Source organism: Hibiscus syriacus, unplaced genomic scaffold, assembly GCF_006381635.1.
Source record: "Hibiscus syriacus cultivar Baekdansim isolate YM2019G1 unplaced genomic scaffold, ASM638163v2 tig00111027_pilon, whole genome shotgun sequence".
NCBI classification, from domain to species: Eukaryota; Viridiplantae; Streptophyta; class Magnoliopsida; order Malvales; family Malvaceae; genus Hibiscus; species Hibiscus syriacus.
In genome coordinates this window covers 4,077,958-4,097,755 of record NW_024062960.1, presented here as the reverse complement: position 1 = coordinate 4,097,755, position 19,798 = coordinate 4,077,958, and the positions used below count along the sequence as shown (strand labels likewise).

Sequence of the window (19,798 nt, the reverse complement as noted above, 5' to 3'; positions counted from 1 at the left end):
TGAGAACCGACCCGATCCGACCAAAACAAGGTTTCACCCGATTTGATCCGACCTAAATATATGATATAGAAACTCGACCCTACCCAACCCGAAATAATAAAAAAGTTATTTTTATTCAATAAAAATAGTGACTTAATTGAAAAAAAATTATATATAGAGGGGTATTATTATAATTATCCCTAAATATATATGATAAAATTATATATTTTTCGGGTCGGGTCGGGTCGGATTTTTTCACCCTAAACCTGACCCGGCCCGAACCTAAATTTTTTTATAGAAAAATCCGACCCGTCGGGTCGGGTTTAAATGCCCATCCCTACTTAAACCTTACAACCTTGGTGCCAGCATGAGATGGAGGTGTCTGGACTATGGGCATGCTTTTAAGTCAAGTAATTTCTAACATTATTAACCAAGTTATCAACATTTCCAAACCCTCCAATCGTACATATTTATCATTTAACAATACCTTCTAGAATTAAAAGGAGGAAAATTCAATATTACCCTCTCACCAGGTTTCTTTAAATTTCAATTAAATAATGTGAACATTTTATCCAAATGGTTGACCCAAAGTCTTTGTAATTTGGAATTGTTTTAAAGATATTATATATTTGTTTTGATAAATTTAAGGTGGATATAAGATGGTGTTTGTTTAAAGATTCACCCAGCTACACGCTCTCGAATTTTACTGCTACCACTCACCAAGTTACACACTGGTCGGGTCTAGAATCAGGGTGGTTATGCTTGAATGTTGATGATGTGGTTTCTTCGACAACTGACCTTGGCTCTATCGGTGGCTGTTGGGGTAGTGTCAGCTCTTCACGCCGAACTTTGGGCGATTCTCATTGGCCTCCAATTTGCTCGGGACAAGGGGTTTGATTTTGAGCAGGTTCATTCGGATTGTGCAAAAGCGGTCGAGATGTTGAATGATACGAATGCGAGTCTTAGCTCTCTTTCTCTCTCTCTCTCTCTAGTAAGGTTCATTGATGCTTTTAGACATGGCGAATGGGCCACAACTATTATATGGATTCCACGAAACTGCAATAAACCTGCATATATGCTCGCTAAAAACGTTGATCCTAGCTCTCTGGAGATCATTTATTTAACGTCCCCTCCAGCTGTAGTAGTTTCTCTGCTAGAAATGGATACCTTGTATCTTCAGTTGTAAAGCTTTAGTTTCTTTTTTTCTACTTTTTCAATTTTAAAAAAAAAACTCTTAACCATCAAATATTGAATATCTATATTTGTATATAAACGATGCTAGAGTAATAATAAATATTTTAACTACTACGATAACTTCATTGATGCTTAAAGATGCTAATTAGATCTTAGGGTTCATTTGTTGCAACATGACAAATAGTCATGACCGTGTTTCGAGAAGAAAAAGAAAAGCCGGCTTGGCGGTTTTTGGGTTTTTGCGTACAAGAAAACGGTTTTTCTCCTTTGTACATTTTGGTTATTTAAAAATCACGTCTTTCTCCCGCCTTTGTTGAGTTATTCTTTTGTTTGAGGGTTTTGTTGAATTTCTGCCATAATTTTATGATAAAAATATTTCAACGCGCCTGATGAATTGTCGGCGTCGATGGCAAAAACGACCGCTGACTTGGTATTGGCTTCTTGTCATTGAATTCCACGCATTTGTTACTGTTAAACTAAGTTGTACTTTTTTACACAATCGACGATTTCTAAATTGTTATGGTAATAATAATAATATTGATGTGCCTTATTTGCATGTCATTTCTGCACTTCCGTTTTATAGGTTTGGGAGAATTTTAAAAAAATTTAAAAAAATTAAAAATTTAGAGGGACGATTGTCTCATCTGCACCTCCTCGGTCTATATCTATCGGGTTGATGGCTTGATGCAACGCGCTCTTCTTACCTGAATTACACTGACCAAATCACCAGCAGATTGCTCCTCTTCCCCTCTTTTTGGAACCATCATTATAACCATCATCTTTACCGCTTCACTCACCTAAGCTTGACACACAACAAATCACCCATCACTCCCCATTAGTTGAAACCATCACCCATCATCACTCTCAGTCAACCCAAACCTAGCAAGTACACCAATCAACGACAACAACAAACAAGTAATAACAAAAAATAAAAGTGTTAAAAGTCAAATAATTTAGGTACCAAATGGTGCTTTGTCAAAGTCAAAAATTAGGCACCTAATTTTTGTTGAAATTGGGTAATGGGATAATTAATTTTAGTCATTGTAATTTAGGGTATTTATAAGATTAGTCCTTAAGTTTCAACTATAAATACCCTAGCTCATATAGCTTCAAAATCATCCCAAAGCATTCTAGCTTTCTTCCAATACTAGAGAGATTTTAGAGAGTTTCTTGAGAGTTGTTTTCTCCTTTTTATCTAGAGAGAATTATCATTGTTTTCTCCTTGGTAGATTGAGAGGTTGTAATTCCTATTTTTCTCATAGTGAAATTCTTCTACCGTTGCCCGTGGTTTTTACCCTAAATTTTTAGGGGTTTTCCACGTAAATTTTGTGTCTCTTTTATCTTCATTTTTATTTTCTCAAATTATCAGTTGCGATTTTGCTCTATCCGATAGCCGTCTTCCGCAACAATTGGTATCCGAGCTAGATTAGAGTGTGTAATATCTTCTTATTATCTTTGTGGTTGCCACCAAAAGGTGGATCCTCCAACATAAGAAAGTAAGAAGTTATTACTCATTCTTTGAAGGTTCCAGAGAACTATTCACGATAGTGAAATAGTGGGAGCTATCCGTAAACGAAGCAATGGCAACGAAATTTGATATTGAAAAGTTCAATGGGAGAAATTTCTCATTGTGGAAATTGAAGATGAAGGCCATCCTGAGGAAAGACGGTTGTCTAGCAGCTATCAGCGAAAGGCCAGTAGATTTCACAGACGACAACAAATGGATCGAAATGGACGGAAATGCTATGGCAAACTTTCATCTAGCATTAGCAGATGAAGTATTGTCAAGTATCGAGAAGAAGAAGACAGCTAAGGATATATGGGATCATCTCACCAAACTGTACGATGCCACATCGTTGCACAATAAAATTTTCCTTAAGAGAAAATTGTACACTCTCCGTATGCCAGAATCTACTTTAGTGACGGAGCACTTAAATACACTGAACACTTTATTTTCTCAGCTTACATCCTTAAGCTGTAAAATAAGAGAACAAGAACGTGCTGAACTTCTACTTCAAAGTCTACCGGATTCATATGATCAACTCATCATCAACTTGACAAACAGTAATGTCACCAGTCTAGTCTTCGATGACGTTGCAGTTGATGTTCTACAAGAAGAAAATCGGCGCAAGAACAAGAAAGACAGACAAGTATATCTGCAACAAGCAGAAGCATTGACAACGATAAGAGGGAGATCAACAGAACGTGGCCAAAGCAGCAGTCACAAACATGGTAGATCGAAGTCGAGAAGCAAGAAGAATTTAAAGTGTTACAACTGTGGAAAGAAGGGTCACTTGAAGAAGGATTGTTGGAGTCTAAATAAAAACTCCAATCCACAAGGCAATACCGTAAACACTTCAGATGATGGAGATGATCTATGCTGTGAAGCGTCAACCACCGTGGAATGAAGAAAATGATTTGCAGATATATGACTCATTGATTCGGGAGCAACATATCACATGACCTCAAGAAGAAAATGGTTCCATCATTATGAACCTGTCTTAGGAGGATCTGTGTATAGTTGCAATGATCATGCCTTAGAGATTGTTGGCATAGGAACCATCAAATTGAAGATGTATGATGGAACAATTAAAGTTGTTCGAGATGTGTGGCACGTGAAAGGTCTGAAGAAAAATTTATTATCCTACGGATTGTTGGATAATAATGCTAGCAAGATTGAAACATGGAAATGAATCATGAAGGTGTTCCGTGGAGCGCTTGTGGTGCTGAAAGGTGAAAAGATAGCTGCAAACTTGTACATGCTGAAGGGAGAGACATTGCTAGAAGCAGAAGCCTCTGTTGCCTCATGTAGTTCAGATTCTGTAATGCTATGGCATAAGAAACTTGGACACATGTCAGAACAAGGAATGAAAGTCCTTGTGGAGCAAAAGCTACTTCCAGGCTTAACAAAGGTATCACTTACTTTATGTGAGCATTGCATAACAAGTAAGCAGCACCGGTTGAAATTCAACACATCAAATTCTAGAGGCAAAAGTGTTCTAGAACTGGTTCACTCTGACGTATGGAAAGCACCAGTTACATCCCTAGGCGGAGCAAAATATTTTATCTCATTTATTGATGACTACTCCAGGAGATGTTGGGTGTACCCTATTAAGAAGAAGTCCGATGTGTTTTCAACTTTCAAAAACTTCAAAGCGCGGGTGGAACTTGATTCTGGAAATAAAATCAAGTGTTTCAGAACAGATAATGGAGGAGAATACACAAGTGAAGAATTTGATGACTTTTGCAGGAAATAAGGCATCAAAAGACAGTTCACAGTGGCGAACACTCCTCAACAAAATGGAGTGGCAGAGCGGATGAACAGAACCTTGTTAGAAAGAACAAGAGCAATGTTGAGGGATGCAGGCCTAGAAAAATCATTCTGGGCAGAAGCAGTCAATACCGCCTGTTATTTGGAGAATCGAGCTCCATCAACTGCAATAGAGCTGAAGACACCAATGGAGATGTGGACTGGAAAACCAGCTGATTATTCAAACCTCCATATATTTGGAAGTATAGTGTACGTGATGCACAACTCCCAAGAAATTTCAAAGTTGGATCCAAAATCCAGGAAATGCAAATTCTTGGGGTATGCTGATGGAGTAAAGGGGTATCGTTTGTGGGATCCCACTGCCCGCAAAGTGATCATTAGTAGAGATGTTATCTTTGTAGAAGATAAACTACAAAGAAAAGAAGACGATGATAGCGCTGAAAAGTCAGAGACTACTCAGATACATATGGAAAAAGAGTTTGAAGAAGGAGATTATTCTGAAGCAGAACCAACACATGATGAACAAGAACTAGAGAGTTCTGAAGCTCCAACAACTCGTCAATCAGATCGTGTGAGAAGACATCCCAATTGGTACTCAGATTATGTTATAGAAGGTAATATTGCATACTGCCTTTTAACAGAGGACGGTGAGCCATCAATATACCAGGAGGCAATAAACAACTCAGATGCTTCACTGTGGATGATAGCGATGCAAGAAGAAATCGAAGCCCTTCATAAAAATAATACATGGGACCTTGTGCCACTACCACAAGGAAGGAAGCCAATTGGTAACAAATGGGTCTTCAAAATCAAGCGAAATGGTGACGATCAAGTTGAGAGGTATCGTGCAAGACTGGTGGTCAAAGGATATGCTCAAAAAGAAGGTATCGATTTCAATGAAATATTTTCTCCTATGGTTCGACTAACAATAGTTCGAGTAGTTTTGGCAATGTGTGCTACATTGAACTTACATCTAGAGCAACTAGATGTTAAAACAGCTTTTCTTCATGGAAATCTTGAAGAAGAGATTTATATGCTCCAACCTGAAGGTTTTGAAGAAAACGAAAAGAAGAACTTGGTTTGCAGGTTGAACAAATCTCTGTACGGTCTAAAGCAGGCGCCGAGGTGTTGGTATAAGAGATTTGATTCCTCCATTATGTGCCTTGGATACAACAGACTTAATGCAGACCATTGTGCTTATTTCAAGAGGACTGGTGATAATGATTTTATTATATTGCTGTTGTATGTGGATGACATGTTGGTTGCAGGACCCAACAAAGATCATATTGAAGAATTGAAGGCACAACTGGCTAGGGAATTTGAAATGAAGGACTTGGGATCAGCAAACAAGATTCTAGGGATGCAAATTCACCGAGACAGAAGTAATAGGAAGATTTGGCGTTCACAAAAGAATTACTTGAAGAAAATCTTGTCATGATTTAGCATGCAAGATTGTAAGCCAATTTCTACCCCTCTTCCTATTAACATCAAATTATCCTCCAGTATGAGTCCTAGCAGTGAAGAAGAGAGGATGGAGATGTATCGAGTACCGTATGCATCAGCAGTGGGAAGTTTAATGTTCGCTATGATATGCACAAGACCAGACATTGCACAAGCAGTGGGAGTGGTTAGTCGATACATGGCGAATCCAGGCAAAGAGCATTGGAATACAGTAAAGAGGATCATGAGATACATCAAAGGGACCTCAAATGTTGCATTATGTTATGGAGGATCAAACTTACTAATCAATGGGTATGTAGATTCTGACTTGCAGGGGATTTGGATAAAAGCAAATCTACTACAGGATATGTGTTCAAAGTTGTTGGTGGAGCTGTAAGCTGGGTTTCAAAATTACAGTCAATTGTGGCTACATCCACAACAGAGGCAGAATATGTAGCAGCTACACAAGCCAGTAAAGAAGCAATTTGGTTGAAGATGCTATTGGAGGAGCTTGGGCACAATCAAGAGTATGTCTCTCTGTTTTGTGACAGTCAAAGCGTCTTGCATCTAGCAAGGAATCCAACATTTCATTCAAGGACAAAACACATACGAGTTCAATACCATTTCATTCGTGAAAAGGTGGAAGAAGAGACAGTAGATATGCAAAAGATCCATACCAAAGACAACATAGCAGATTTCATGACGAAGGCGATCAACGCTGATAAATTTACCTGGTGTCGATCCTCCTGTGGCCTGTCAGAAACGTAAGCAACATGAAGGTACAAGGTAGAAAGAATGGTGTGAAGATATGATTATTTCAATCAAATCTTCAAGTGTGAGATTGTTAAAAGTCAAATAATTTAGGCACCAAATGGTGCTTTGTCAAAGTCAAAAATTAGGCACCTAATTTTTGTTGAAATTGGGTAATGGGATAATTAATTTTAGTCATTGTAATTTAGGGTATTTATAAGATTAGTCCTTAAGTTTCAACTATAAATACCCTAGCTCATATAGCTTCAAAATCATCCCAAAGCATTCTAGCTTTCTTCCAATACTAGAGAGATTTTAGAGAGTTTCTTGAGAGTTGTTTTCTCCTTTTTATCTAGAGAGAATTATCATTGTTTTCTCCTTGGTAGATTGAGAGGTTGTAATTCCTATTTTCGCATAGTGAAATTCTTCTACCGTTGCCCGTGGTTTTTACCCTAAATTTTTAGGGTTTTCCACGTAAATTTTGTGTCTCTTTTATCTTCATTTTTATTTTCTCAAATTATCAGTTGCGATTTTACTCTATCCGATAGCCGCCTTCCGCAACAAAAAGAAAAGAGGAGTGCGTTTAATGGAGATTGTAGGAGAAATTAAACTGACATATTTGCAAAAAAAGGAAGAGTCGAACGCTATTCATTCTGGTTGTTGAAAGAAGGTTGCAGGATAACTCACCATGGTGACGAATGTTGAGTTGCGAGAAGAATCAAAATTTTGGGGACAATTTTAGGAGAATCCAAACCTGCAAGAAGAAAGAGGCCCGGAAGGAGAGTTATTTGATGATGGCGATAATTAGAGACGGATGCAATATTTTATATTAGAAAATTAATTTATAAAATTTCAATAATAAAAAAATCAACAAAAATATATAAAAAGTTTAAAATATATAATAATTTTAAATTTTTTTAAGAATTGATTGCCCCAGTTGCTCCTTTAATAATTTTATAATATTTTAAAACTTTTAATGATAACTTTATAACTTTTAAAAATTTTAATAATAAAAAATCAATTTAATATAATTTAGTCATCAATAATATAGTCTAATTGAATAAAAAAAGCCCAAATATCAGTTTGTATTTAGCAATTTCCTCCATCAATATAATATAATTGGTTAAAAAGATTTTAAAAGCACACATTCTTTAATATATGGTATGTTTGATAATTGGTTGAAATTTTTAATTCATTAAATTTTAATAATTATAGTGATTTAATATTTTAAATATTTGTATAATTTAAAATTAAAATTATTTGTTAGATTTTTTCAATGAAAAAGTGTAAAGACCTATTTCGTATTGAACAATATTTTTAACACCTTTTATTTTATTTTTTAAGTATATTATATTTTAAAATTAATATTTATCAAAATATTTATAATTCGAGTTAATTAGATCATATGTCCCCAAGCTATAACCCTTATTTTAAATTAAGTTTTGAATATTCCAATTTCATCCTCAAATTATGACTCTCATTCTAAATTAATCCTTAAAATTTTGAACATTCTAATTTCATCCCTAAACTTGACCCTCTTTCTAAATTGGTCGTCAAACTTAATTTTGAATATTTCAATTTCATCCCCAAATCCATCCAAATATGTTATTAGTTTCAACCATAGTATAACCTAATTTTTTTAAAAATATATAATAATATAACTTGACCTGATGATTTTATTAATAAGGGATGTGATTAGTATATAAGTATAGTTTGGGATGAAATTGCAATGTTCAAAAAGTTTAGGGGAAATTTTAGAATGCATATCACAGTTTGAGGATCAAATTGAAATATTCAAAAGTTAATGACTAATTTAGAATGATAGTCATAGTTTAGAGATGAAATTGAAATATTTAAAAAATAATTTAAAAAGAAGATCATACTTTGAACAAATAAGATGTAATTAACTCATATAATTTAGATTCTACATTTAATTTTTATCATTTAAAATTTTCAATTTACACTTTAGTCTTTCGTCCAGGTTTAAAGGTGTTAAATTAATCAAAATTCTTCAACTTAAATCACCCTTTAATCTGTTAACAATTTCTAGAGGAGATGGTTAAAAGCTCTCTGTTGACATCTCTCATCTCCTCTAGGTTATGAGTTTAATACCCATTAGTAGCGAATCCCCTTTCTCCTCCTTAGATAAAAATTGTTAAAGTAAATTACCTAAAAACTTAAAGAATCCAATCTCTTAATCCACCATTTCCACAAATAAATAGTTTAACTTTAGTTATTCGAAGGTTTTATTATAAAATATATATTCAAATTATAATATTTTTTATTTTAGGGTTTATTTTTTTGGTTAAATAAGTATTTAATATTTTATTTCGTTATAAATTGTATATAAATTATAGAAATACAATAAACAAAGGAAAATTTTAAAATGTGGATCATTTTTGAGAAATCAAACAATCCTAAATTCCAAATACTTTAATTTTAAGAACTTATCTATTTTCAATGCATCAATTTCGATCGGCGATTCTCTATTATTTTTTTCATAGATAGGAAAAACGAGAATAGAGACTCGTCGATCAAAATTTATGAAAATTCATCTATTTGAAAATAGAATAAAAAGTCAAACTCTCAAAAATTAATCCAAGTCAAAACTTTAAATAATTTATCAATGGAGGATAACATTTTTTGTTAACGCGATCGATCTGAAAATGATTATAAAATAAAACGTGTTTAACAAAAAAATTAAACATCTAAAATAAAAAATATAATTTAATCCCTTATTTTTATTTTTATATGAATCCAAATTAAAATTAACATATTTGGTTACCATATAGTAATTTATAAATAATTAAAATATTCTTAATTTCTTTATTTAGAAAAAGGGAAAATGAAAGGGAAATTCTCGAAACTCGAGACAAAACAGTGAATATCTTATTCTCTCACCCACCACCAAGGGCATTTGAGTAAATAAAGAGTAAACTTTTATGTTGTTAAAAGTAATAAAAATAAGGGTAAAATACTTGGATTGTTTAGCAACGATACTATTTTGTTAAGTTTTTCGATTATTAAAAGTTATAAAATAATTCATTGATTATAGAGAGTTGTTTAATTGAGTCTATCGACTATTAAAAGTTACAAAATGTCATTTGACTATTCATATATTCTAAATATGTCATTTTTCGTTGAAAAATTAACGATCATATGAGTTGAACGTTAATATACTAACTGATATATAATAAAATCTGATCTTATAATCTCAAACGACTATTATAACTCAGGTTAGGGTTGTAAAATCAGGTAATCGGCCAGGTTTTAGTCGGATCTTGGAAGGTCGGGTAAAATCGGGTACAAGTCAATTCAGGTTGATTTGACACCAGATTCAGATCGGGTTCAGGTCAGGTCAAATCAGTTCAGTTTATTTTCAGGTTGATTTGACACCAGATCCAGATCGGGTTTAGGTCGGGTCATTTTCAGTTCGGATCGATGCCAGTTCAGGTAAAAATAATTCAGGTCCGAAGCAGATAAAGACCAAGTTAATTCAGGTTCGGGTTGACTTCAGTCGGATCTCGTTCAGATCGGGTCACATCATTGACAAATAAAATTTAGGTCGGATGTTTATCGGATACGGATTGAGTTCAGGTCGGGTCGTTTTTATTTTTTTAGATTAATTATTTTGTCATATTTTGTGATTGTTGAATTGGAAGTTGTAATTGTATATGATTTCAAGTAAAATAAGAGAAAAATAAATATTCATGGATCAATTTTGTAAAAATAAAATAAAATTAATGACAAAATTGAAGAAATGTAAAATTACAAATAAAATCTTAAAATATAAATTAAACAACACATAGATAAGGGACTAAATCGAAATAAATTTAAAATGTGAGGTTTAAATTAATATAAAAAGGACTAAATTAAACACATTTAAAAAATTATGGGTTAGTTATAAAAATATAAATAAATAACAACTAACAATGGAATATGCAAATATAAATTTAAGGACTAAATTGAATACATATAAAAGTGAAATACGTAAAATTGAAATAAATTAAAAAAACACAAAAAGATTAAATCGAAATAAATGTAAAATGTGAAGAAATAATGAAAAATATAGTAAATTGCATTCATTTAAAAAATTGAAAAAAATATATATATATATATATATATATATATATATATACATATAATATAAATTTATATATAAACTATATTTATATTATAAACTATATAATTATTATAAGCTATATATAAATTATGTTTATGTGAACTATATATATAAACTATATATGTATAAACTATATATTATTCAAAATGAGTGATGGGAGAAAACTTTTTAAAAGAAATATTTTTTTGTGTGAAATTTTTTGATTTTATTTCGGAATTTAGTTGAGAAATTTTGAGAATATAGGGAAATTGAGAATTTAGAGGAAAATTGGGAAATTTAGAGAGAATAGAAAAATTTGGGAAGTTGCCGCCAATGATAGTGTCCAACAAAATATTTTGTGTTAATTAGGCTCATGCTCCTCCAACAATCATCATTTTTCCACTTGTATTTGATTTTTGATTTCTTTCATTTTAGTCATGGTTTAATTGTAAATATCTTATTGAATTTTCAATTCGATGCAATTTAATCATGCATACATTCTAATTACATTTAATTATATATATATATATATATAATATAAAATATATAGTTTATAAATTATATTAATATAGTATATATATGTATGTTAACTAATATAAGTAATCTATAGATATATATATATATATATATATATATATATATATATATATATAGAAACACTATGCATAAACTATATAAAGTAATAAAGTATATAGTTTATAGAAACCCTAAACCCTAAACTTTATACACTATACATGTATAGACAGTTGATAATTCATATATAGTTTATAACTTTATATAAACAATAGTTTATATAAATTATATATGTAACATTAACCTATAGTATATAAACAATAGTTAATATATGTAACCTATAGTATATGTATACGTGTAAACTATATATGTAACTTATAGTACATGTATGTATAAACTATGTATAGTATATATAAACTATATGTATAAAGTAAATTACTTATATAGTTTATAGAAACACTATGCATAAAACTATATAAAGTAATAAAATATATAGTTTATAGAAACCCTAAACCCTAAATAATATGCATAAACCCTAAATCATAAATCATAAACATTAAAATATAAACCCTAAATCATAAATAATAAACCCTAAAACCTAAACATTATGCATAAACAATAGTTAATATATGTAACCTATAGTATATGTATACATGTAAACTATATATGTAACTTATAATACATGTAAGTATAAACTATGTATACTATATATAAACTATATATATATAACCTATAGTATATGTATCTATTTATATGTTATATAAATTATATATGTAATTTATAGTTTATAAACAATAGTTTATATTAGTGTACTATATAGTTTATACTTTATAACCTATAGTATATAATTTATAAACTATAGTTTATATTAATGTACTATATAGTTTATATTAATGTTAATTATCTTAACTATAATTTATATTAATATAGTATATAGTTTATAAACTATACTATATTAATATTAATTATATTAACTATAGTTTATAAATTATACTATATAATTTATAACATATAGTTTATATTAATATTAATTTTATAGACTATATTTTATATTAATATTAATTACAAATTATAAACTATATTATATTAATATAAATTAATATTAATATTAATTAAATTAATATTAATTATAATATATAATTATTTTTATATTAATTATAATATATAATTATTTTAATATTAATTATAAATACTTTATTAATATAAATTATATAAGGCGGTGGCACCAAATAACCAAACTAGAATTGTCATTTTTCTCCTATTTTTATTTTTCTTCTGCTCTTAATTGTTTCCCTCTCTCCAAACAACCTATATAAGGTGGTGGCGCCAAATAATCAAACCTTGTCATTTCCCTCGTATTTTTCTTTTTCTTCTGCTATTAATTGTTTCCCTCTCTCCAAATAACCCATCGCTCCAACGATTGATTTCCTCTCCCAAGAAGGAATCTTCTCTTTTTCATTGTTTTCTCAGTGTTACAGTGAAGAACAAAGAAGATGACAGGCGGATCTAAATCCAATCCACCAAAGCCTAGGAAGAGAGTCGACGCTGCTTCAACCGACGCTCCTACAGCCTCTCTTGTCCGCGCCAAAGATGGAAGTGCTTTTGTCAAATGGTAATCTCATTCACCCTCAACCTAGGCTTTTGTTTCGATTTCCTTTCTGGGTTTTTGCATCATTTTGAAAATTTGAGTGACAAAGTTGTCTGTATCATGGCTGATTTGCATGGTTGGACTTTAGAAATGCTGAATCTTTATGGTTGTAAGATCAGCGATGCTAGTTTGGGTGTGATTGCAGACAACTGTCAATTGCTCAATGACCTTGATGTCTCCGGGTGTGCTATCACTGATTCCGGAATTGCATCTCTGGCTCGTTCTAATCAGATAAATCTGCAGATCCTTTCTGTGTCTGGTTGCTCTAAGGTCTCCGACAGAAGCTTGCCTTCACTTGGAAAATTGGGTGAGACCCTAATCAGTTCAATCTGCAGATTCTAATCAGAAAATGGTATTTTTTTCTTTTTTTTTTTGTAGAATGCAGAATCTGCTTCTTCATTACTCAGAAAAGTGCCTGCAATTCTCTTGGTAGTTTGGGGATCATTGTCATGAGGCAAGGATTAGTGGATAATAACTACTGATTGCTTGCTCTTTATTAATCTCGGATCTTTTTTCTAATCAGTGATTGTGCTTGCTCTTTATTAATCTCTCTTTCATTTTAAGTTGAAAAGTTCTTCAGCCTTTCAATTTCCATATTCTTCTCTCAGGTAAAAGATTCTATGCTCACAGAATCTGTCTTCTAGCTTCTTCGGATACATTCGGTGCCATGTTTGATGGTGGTTACCGGGTAAGCCAATTCGAGGATATTTTTCCCGTCATCTTTTTTCACTTTCTGCTACTTTGCCATCCCTTGGACAGTATTTCGAAATCGAGGAGCACATTGCTATATAATATAATAAAATGCTTCAATAGAAGGATGATCGACATGAAAATTGTTTTGCAGGAGAGGGATGCCAAAGATGTTGAGATTCCAAATATCAGATGAGATGTTTTTGTCCTAATGATGAGGTATATATTTGAATGCTCACTTGTAAATGTATAGTAAAATTGTGTTGGAAAGTCCTCACTTGTTTGCTGTTATGGTATTATGCTGCCAGGTATATATACACTGGAACAGTGACCGTTGAAATCGATCTTGCTCAAGAACTTCTTAGAGCTGCTGATCAGTATCTTCTTGACAATCTTAAGCGTCTTTGCGAATACACCATTGCTCAGGTGTGTATGTTTTACTGTGATATTTCTTCTACTGATCATATTACGGATTTACATGATTATCTGTTCTAATTATCCGTTTTTAAAGGATATTTATGAGGAGAACGTTATGCTGATGTATGAACTAGTCGAGGCCTTCAATGCTACCACACTACGTGAAGCTTGCCTACTCTTCATGTTAGAGCAATTTGAAAGAAGCAATTTGAAAGAAGCAATTTGAAAGAATAAGTGCCAAACCTTGGTATGTGATTCCCAAAACTGTACTTTGATTGTCGAAAAGTTGATGTTTCTAAGCCGTTTGATGCTGTGAACATGCAGGCGTAGCTGTTTGATTCATCGCATCATTCCAGATTTACAGGATTTCTTCGTAAGTTCACTTGTAAAGTGTCATGACCCTATGAAGGACACATGTGAACTTTTAATTGATACCTCGCTGTCGATTAGGTTACACCATCAATTTGTGAGGTCTTTTCTTGTGGATAAAACTGATAGATTCCGTGTTATATGTGTTTGTATATATAGGAATTGGTAGAACTGTGAGAATTCTTTGATCTAATTCTAATATTATGAAAGTTTTACACCAAAAATTCTTGTCATTTACTTTTTTTACAGTATCACATGTGGTAGTATAGAAAGTGGACATTAAAAGGTGTGTACTATTTGTTTTTCATCACTTCTCCAACTATAAATCATCCTTTAAATCTTTCACTTTTCTTCGTTTTCAATTTCTTGTTCCTTACAGTTTTCTCTCTTACAAGATAAGCTAGAATCAAAATGAACTTGGGTTAGTCATTTAGTCTCCCAATTTCATTCACATTATTGAAGTTAGGTTATGGGTTGTGGACCTTTTCCTTATAGTTTTTTACTTTATTTTCTTAATTTAGAGGCTCAAGTTATTTTATATAATATTATTTTTTTTATATAAATTAAACTATATAATTTATATAAATTAAACTATATTAATTTTTCTTTGTATTATTAATAATGTTTTATCTAATTTACATTTAAATAATTTTATTAATTTTATTAAATAATTTTATATAATAGGTCTATTTATTAATATAATTATCATAATAAATATTTTTATTATAACATTTAAAAAGTAATCATATTAATATTTTAATTACATCATAAGCTAAAAATCTTATAATTTTATTAAAATCTTATAATTTTGTCTATGGTTTATATAAGTCAGGTAAATATCAGATTAGATCTTTAACAAGTCAGATCATTTACAGGTCAGGTTAAAAACATGTCAAGTTCATAACAGGTCAGGTTGAAACAGGTCGGGTAATACCAGTTATTTACCAGGTCAATCTCGGGTTCGGGTTCATATCAGTCGGATGTAGTTCGGGTTCGGGTATCATATTTTCGGTTCAATTCGAGTTCAGGTCGTTCTCAGATCGGATGCAGGTCGGGTTCAGATCCATAATTTCCAGGTCTAAATCGGGTTCAGGTCAACACCAGTTCCGACTCGAGTCGATTTTGGATCGTCACAGTGCAGGTCAAAAACAGTTTTGACTCGGGTCGGTTTCAGTCAGTTTTGCAGGTCGGTCAACTTTTTACAGCCCTAACTCAGGTAACATATTAACGTCTAACTCAGACAATTATTATATTTTAACAAAAAAAATATAAATTTAAAAGGTAATGAATAAATAGTGACTATTTTGTCATTTTTAATAATCGATAAAGAATAACTCGTATAATTGAGAAACTCAACAAATAAATTTTCTATAATCATAATCGGGACTATTCATGTACTTTATTATAAAAATAATAATATTAGTTCCGGCCAAGTTTCTTTAATCAAGTCTTTAAAATAAATTTCTCATCGTCTCCATTGTTCACAATTCTGAACTCTGTGTTCATTTATATCGAAGCCGAAGAAGTCTTTAGTTTCATCCCCTTTCTCTTATTACATTTTTTTTGCCTTGTACCCCGAGGCTGAGCGTGGATCGCCAGTATTTGATCGCTCGAAGAATCGATTAAGCAGCTGTGACGGCGGCGGCGGGGGGTTTACAGTTGTGGTGGATTTCAAGTTGGTTATTGGGGGAAAGAAAGAGAGAAACATGGATAAAATTTGTTAACTTTATTATTTATATTTTTGGGAAGGTTAAGGTGTTGGTAAAAAGGGGGATTTTTCATAAGATTTGAGCGGGTTTTTTTTTTAATTTTAGAGATGTTGACCTTAACCGATGGGCTTTGAAGTAATATGGAACTGTTTGTTACATGAGAACAAGATGACACTTTACATTGGTCGCGAAGCTTCAAAGGTTTCTTCCCCCCATCTTCTGTGTGTTCTAGAAATGGGAATTACAAGGGATTTTTATTTGATTTTTGATTCGTTTTTCTTTGTAGTTGTGGAAGAGAATTTGTTCAGAAACAACTACAGAGATCAACCTTCTTCTTGACAATTGGAAATACCTTCTTGCCGGCCTAGTTTTTCAGGTTTTATTCTGTTTCGGATTAAACCCATTTGGTTTTTCGATCTATTGTTTAAATAATTTCAAAATATCATTTATTTCTCGAACACTTTTAGCATTTTAAGTAGTAAATGTGGAGTGGCAAAGCTAGCATCTTTCTTAAGATCAAAGATGCCTGTTTTGATTTTTCTTAAAAGTAAGATATTGTACACTGTAATTTGTTCATGCAGATAACATTGCATCACCGATGATAATTTTTTTTACCTAAATGGATGTCATTGTCAATTGTTTAAGCTTTGTTATGCTACATTTCAATGCTTGTCAAAGAGTTTTGTGTGAGCTTGTTTAGTGTTTGTATTGTCCAAACTCCAAACTTCAAGTATGCTTAGTTAAGAACACTAAGAAGGCTGTGGGTCTAAAATCTGGTTTTGTCTCTGCAGTATATTCATGGTCTAGCTGCCCGAGGAGTTCATTATTTACACCGGCCAGGGCCAACACTTCAGGATCTTGGTTTCTTTCTTCTTCCAGTAAGAACACCTTTCTTTTGATTTTCCTGTTTATCTCTGTTTCTTGCCAATTATTTGGTGAAATTTCTTGTTATATATAATTTTCGTGTAAATTTAGGAGCTTGGGCAAGATAAAGGCTATATCAGCGAGACATTGTTCAGCTGCATCTTTTTATCATTTTTATTGGTAAAGTTATTCTTATGTTGTTGGTTTTTTCTTCGTTATTTAATTGATTTCCTTAGTTTTGCTCAGTTCTCACATTTTCATTACACAGTAATGCAATTCTTTTATTTCTGTTTTATTAAAACTTTTATCTCTCCACTTCTAATATGTGAGTTTCTCTATTTTCAGTGGACTTTCCATCCTTTCGTCTTCAAGAGCAAAAAGATCTACACAGTTCTAGTTTGGTGCAGGGTGCTAGCATTTTTAGTTGTAAGTATACCCAACGTATGACTTTGTTGTAGGACTGGTTTTTTTGTAGGTTCTTCCTTCTTTAAAAGTATGTCTATGTTCATCACTGTGATTATTAAGAATCATTATTTTCTCCTATTGAATATTAATATGGTTGCCCTTGTTCTGTGCCTGGTTAAAACTTTTTAATCTAATGTGTTACATCAATTTGAAGTACCATTTTCATCAACAACCTGCTCAGTCAAACTGAACTCACTGCTGAAATTGTTCAACTAACTTTATAAACATGATGAATCTTGATAAATCATGAAACATTAAGCCATTCCTCAGTCTTTTTGTTTTCTTTGTTTATTCATGTGACGCAGGCTTCTCAGTTTCTCCGAATCATTACATTCTATTCTACTCAGTTACCTGGTCCAAATTATCATTGCCGAGAGGTATAGTCTTGAACTATGTACTTGCTCTTGACTTTATGATTACACTATGAAATGGGATTATTATTATTATTAGGCATTCTTGTTGTTCTTTGGGTTTAGAACATTTTAATAATGACCTCTTCTCACTGCAGGGTTCAAAGCTTGCCAGGTTGCCGAAACCGGACAGTGTGCTTGAAGTGCTCATAATTAATTGTATGTATTCTTATTGCATTCAAAATTTCAACTTATTTCCATTAGATATATGGTTAGGTGTTTTGATAACAAATTTGGCTCATTTGCTAGTTGATTTTTCAGTTCCTCGAGGTGTAATATATGGTTGTGGTGACTTGATCTTTTCATCGCACATGATCTTCACCCTGGTCTTTGTGCTCACCTATCAGAAATATGGCACACAAAGGTAAATTGCATGCATGGCTTATTCAATTAACTTATTTTTAGGCATTAGCTACGATTGTAATGGGGAAATAAGTGAAATAACACTAGTCGGAAAATCCTGAGATTATTATGTCAGGGTACTATTCTTGTAATACTTGTGATTCACAGTAGCAAAATGTTAGACCAGGCTGTACCATAAGCTTGTTTGATTAGTTTTTTTGTATATAGTCAATGGGGCTAAGAATTCTAGCTTGTTCTGTTGACATACATATGAGTTGACAATTATTTGGTTGTTGATTGTATTGTTTTGATTGTGCAGGTGTATGAAGCAGTTAGCTTGGTTGGTTGCTGTTGTTCAAAGTCTCTTGATTGTGGCATCCCGCAAACATTACACAGTTGATGTTGTTGTTGCATGGTATGAAGTAACCTTTTGAAATGTCAGTTACATATACATATTTTTTTCTTCAATTCATTTTGATTTTAGTATGACCTCTGCACAGGTATACTGTTAATTTAGTGGTATTCTTCATAGACAAGAAACTGCCAGGTTAGAAATTAGAATGCTTTGATTTTTGATCTTATCTCATTTGGTATAATCTAAAATCTTCCTCTGCTAGGGGCATAACTTTACCAGTAGTTTTAACACCAAGATATAACTGCAGAATTGCCTGATAGAACCAGTGGAAATTTACCAATATTGCTACCATTAAGCACTAAAGACAAGGAGAGTAAGACCAAAGAAGAGAACCAGAAGCTCTTGAATGGGAATTCCGTAGACCCCGCAGATTGGGTATAGTAATTTTATATTTTCCTTTCTGAATTTTTCACGGTGATATCCGAATGTTATTGGCATTTATGTTTTTCTACTATTTTGTTTAGAGACCGAGAACTCAAGTTAATGGCAAGGTTCTGGAAGATGCAAATGGAATCCACGTCGATACTGCAATGAATGGTGCATAGATGATGGAAGCTGCTTTTACCATCGTAACTGTGCCGGCTTGATTCCTTTTAATCTCAGATGAAAGGCTTAGTGCTTTCGAGTACTGGTAATTTGATTTGTATTCTTAAGGAAAACAGAAATTTGAGTAGTGCACTTGTACATTGTGCTGTCCTCCCGTGTCTTGGTTAAAGTCATCAGCCAACATCATCAGCATCTAAATATATCATGGAATTTTCCAAGTTCCTATTGCCACTGCCATTCTCTTTCTTATGTTGATAGTTGTTGGAATACTGGTTTTTTTCTCTCAACAACGTCGAATGCTTAAAATGTAATTGTTCTCTCAATGCCGAAGGCTATTGAGATAAACTACTTTTTTAAGTGTTTCTGCATCTGTGTTTCATCTCATGGCATTGCACGTGGGGACTCAACTGAAACTCTAACCAAAAGCCGAGGATGACAATGAAAATGTGGTGAAAGGTAAAGGGGTAGCAATGTGGGCCCCTTGATATGTTTTGCCATTAAAGAACCTCTGATTCCTGCACCTAAACTGAAAGGGCTCATGACATTCCGTTTCTTTTCTGGTGCATGTGATGATGGTGTAAGCTGTCACGTATTGTCTAAATGTTCCATTTAACCCTCTTTCTTTTAAATACGTTTGAGTGGCACAATAATGTGCGGCAAAAAGCTTTTGCCTT

General features: G+C 32.5%; 2 protein-coding genes across 3 annotated transcripts; both read left to right on the top strand.

Moving 5' to 3' along the window:
* The first annotated feature begins 13,529 nt into the window (after positions 1–13,529).
* Positions 13,530–14,230, top strand: LOC120150951 (ARM REPEAT PROTEIN INTERACTING WITH ABF2-like). Its single transcript, XM_039163527.1, has 4 exons — positions 13,530–13,585; positions 13,742–13,806; positions 13,896–14,013; positions 14,099–14,230. Exons 2-4 carry the CDS (start codon positions 13,799–13,801, stop codon positions 14,228–14,230), a joined length of 258 nt encoding a protein of 85 aa, XP_039019458.1. The 5' UTR covers positions 13,530–13,585; positions 13,742–13,798.
* A 1,604-nt stretch (positions 14,231–15,834) lies between these two features.
* Positions 15,835–19,479, top strand: LOC120150833 (phosphatidylinositol:ceramide inositolphosphotransferase 1-like). Of its 2 annotated transcripts, XR_005518562.1 has the most exons (13): positions 15,835–16,283; positions 16,369–16,458; positions 16,874–16,960; positions 17,058–17,126; positions 17,292–17,372; positions 17,717–17,788; positions 17,920–17,980; positions 18,083–18,185; positions 18,483–18,578; positions 18,664–18,710; positions 18,826–18,953; positions 19,043–19,180; positions 19,211–19,479. XR_005518562.1 is itself a non-coding variant. In XM_039163451.1 (12 exons), exons 1-12 carry the CDS (start codon positions 16,206–16,208, stop codon positions 19,121–19,123), a joined length of 993 nt encoding a protein of 330 aa, XP_039019382.1. In that variant the 5' UTR covers positions 15,835–16,205; the 3' UTR covers positions 19,124–19,479. The 2 variants fall into 2 exon arrangements, 1 of the variants encoding a protein (XP_039019382.1); XM_039163451.1 differs by having other exon boundaries at positions 19,043–19,479.
* Positions 19,480–19,798: the final 319 nt, after the last annotated feature.

Coding starts and splice junctions, on each gene's coding strand:
- LOC120150951 (XM_039163527.1), top strand. Junction 14,014..14,098: donor GCGAATACACCATTGCTCAG/GTGTGTATGTTT, acceptor CCGTTTTTAAAG/GATATTTATGAGGAGAACGT.
- LOC120150833 (XM_039163451.1), top strand. CDS start 16,206: ATGGGCTTTGAAGTAATATGGAACTGTTTGTTACATGAGAACAAGATG. Junction 17,981..18,082: donor TGAAGTGCTCATAATTAATT/GTATGTATTCTT, acceptor TTGATTTTTCAG/TTCCTCGAGGTGTAATATAT. Junction 18,186..18,482: donor CAGAAATATGGCACACAAAG/GTAAATTGCATG, acceptor TTGATTGTGCAG/GTGTATGAAGCAGTTAGCTT.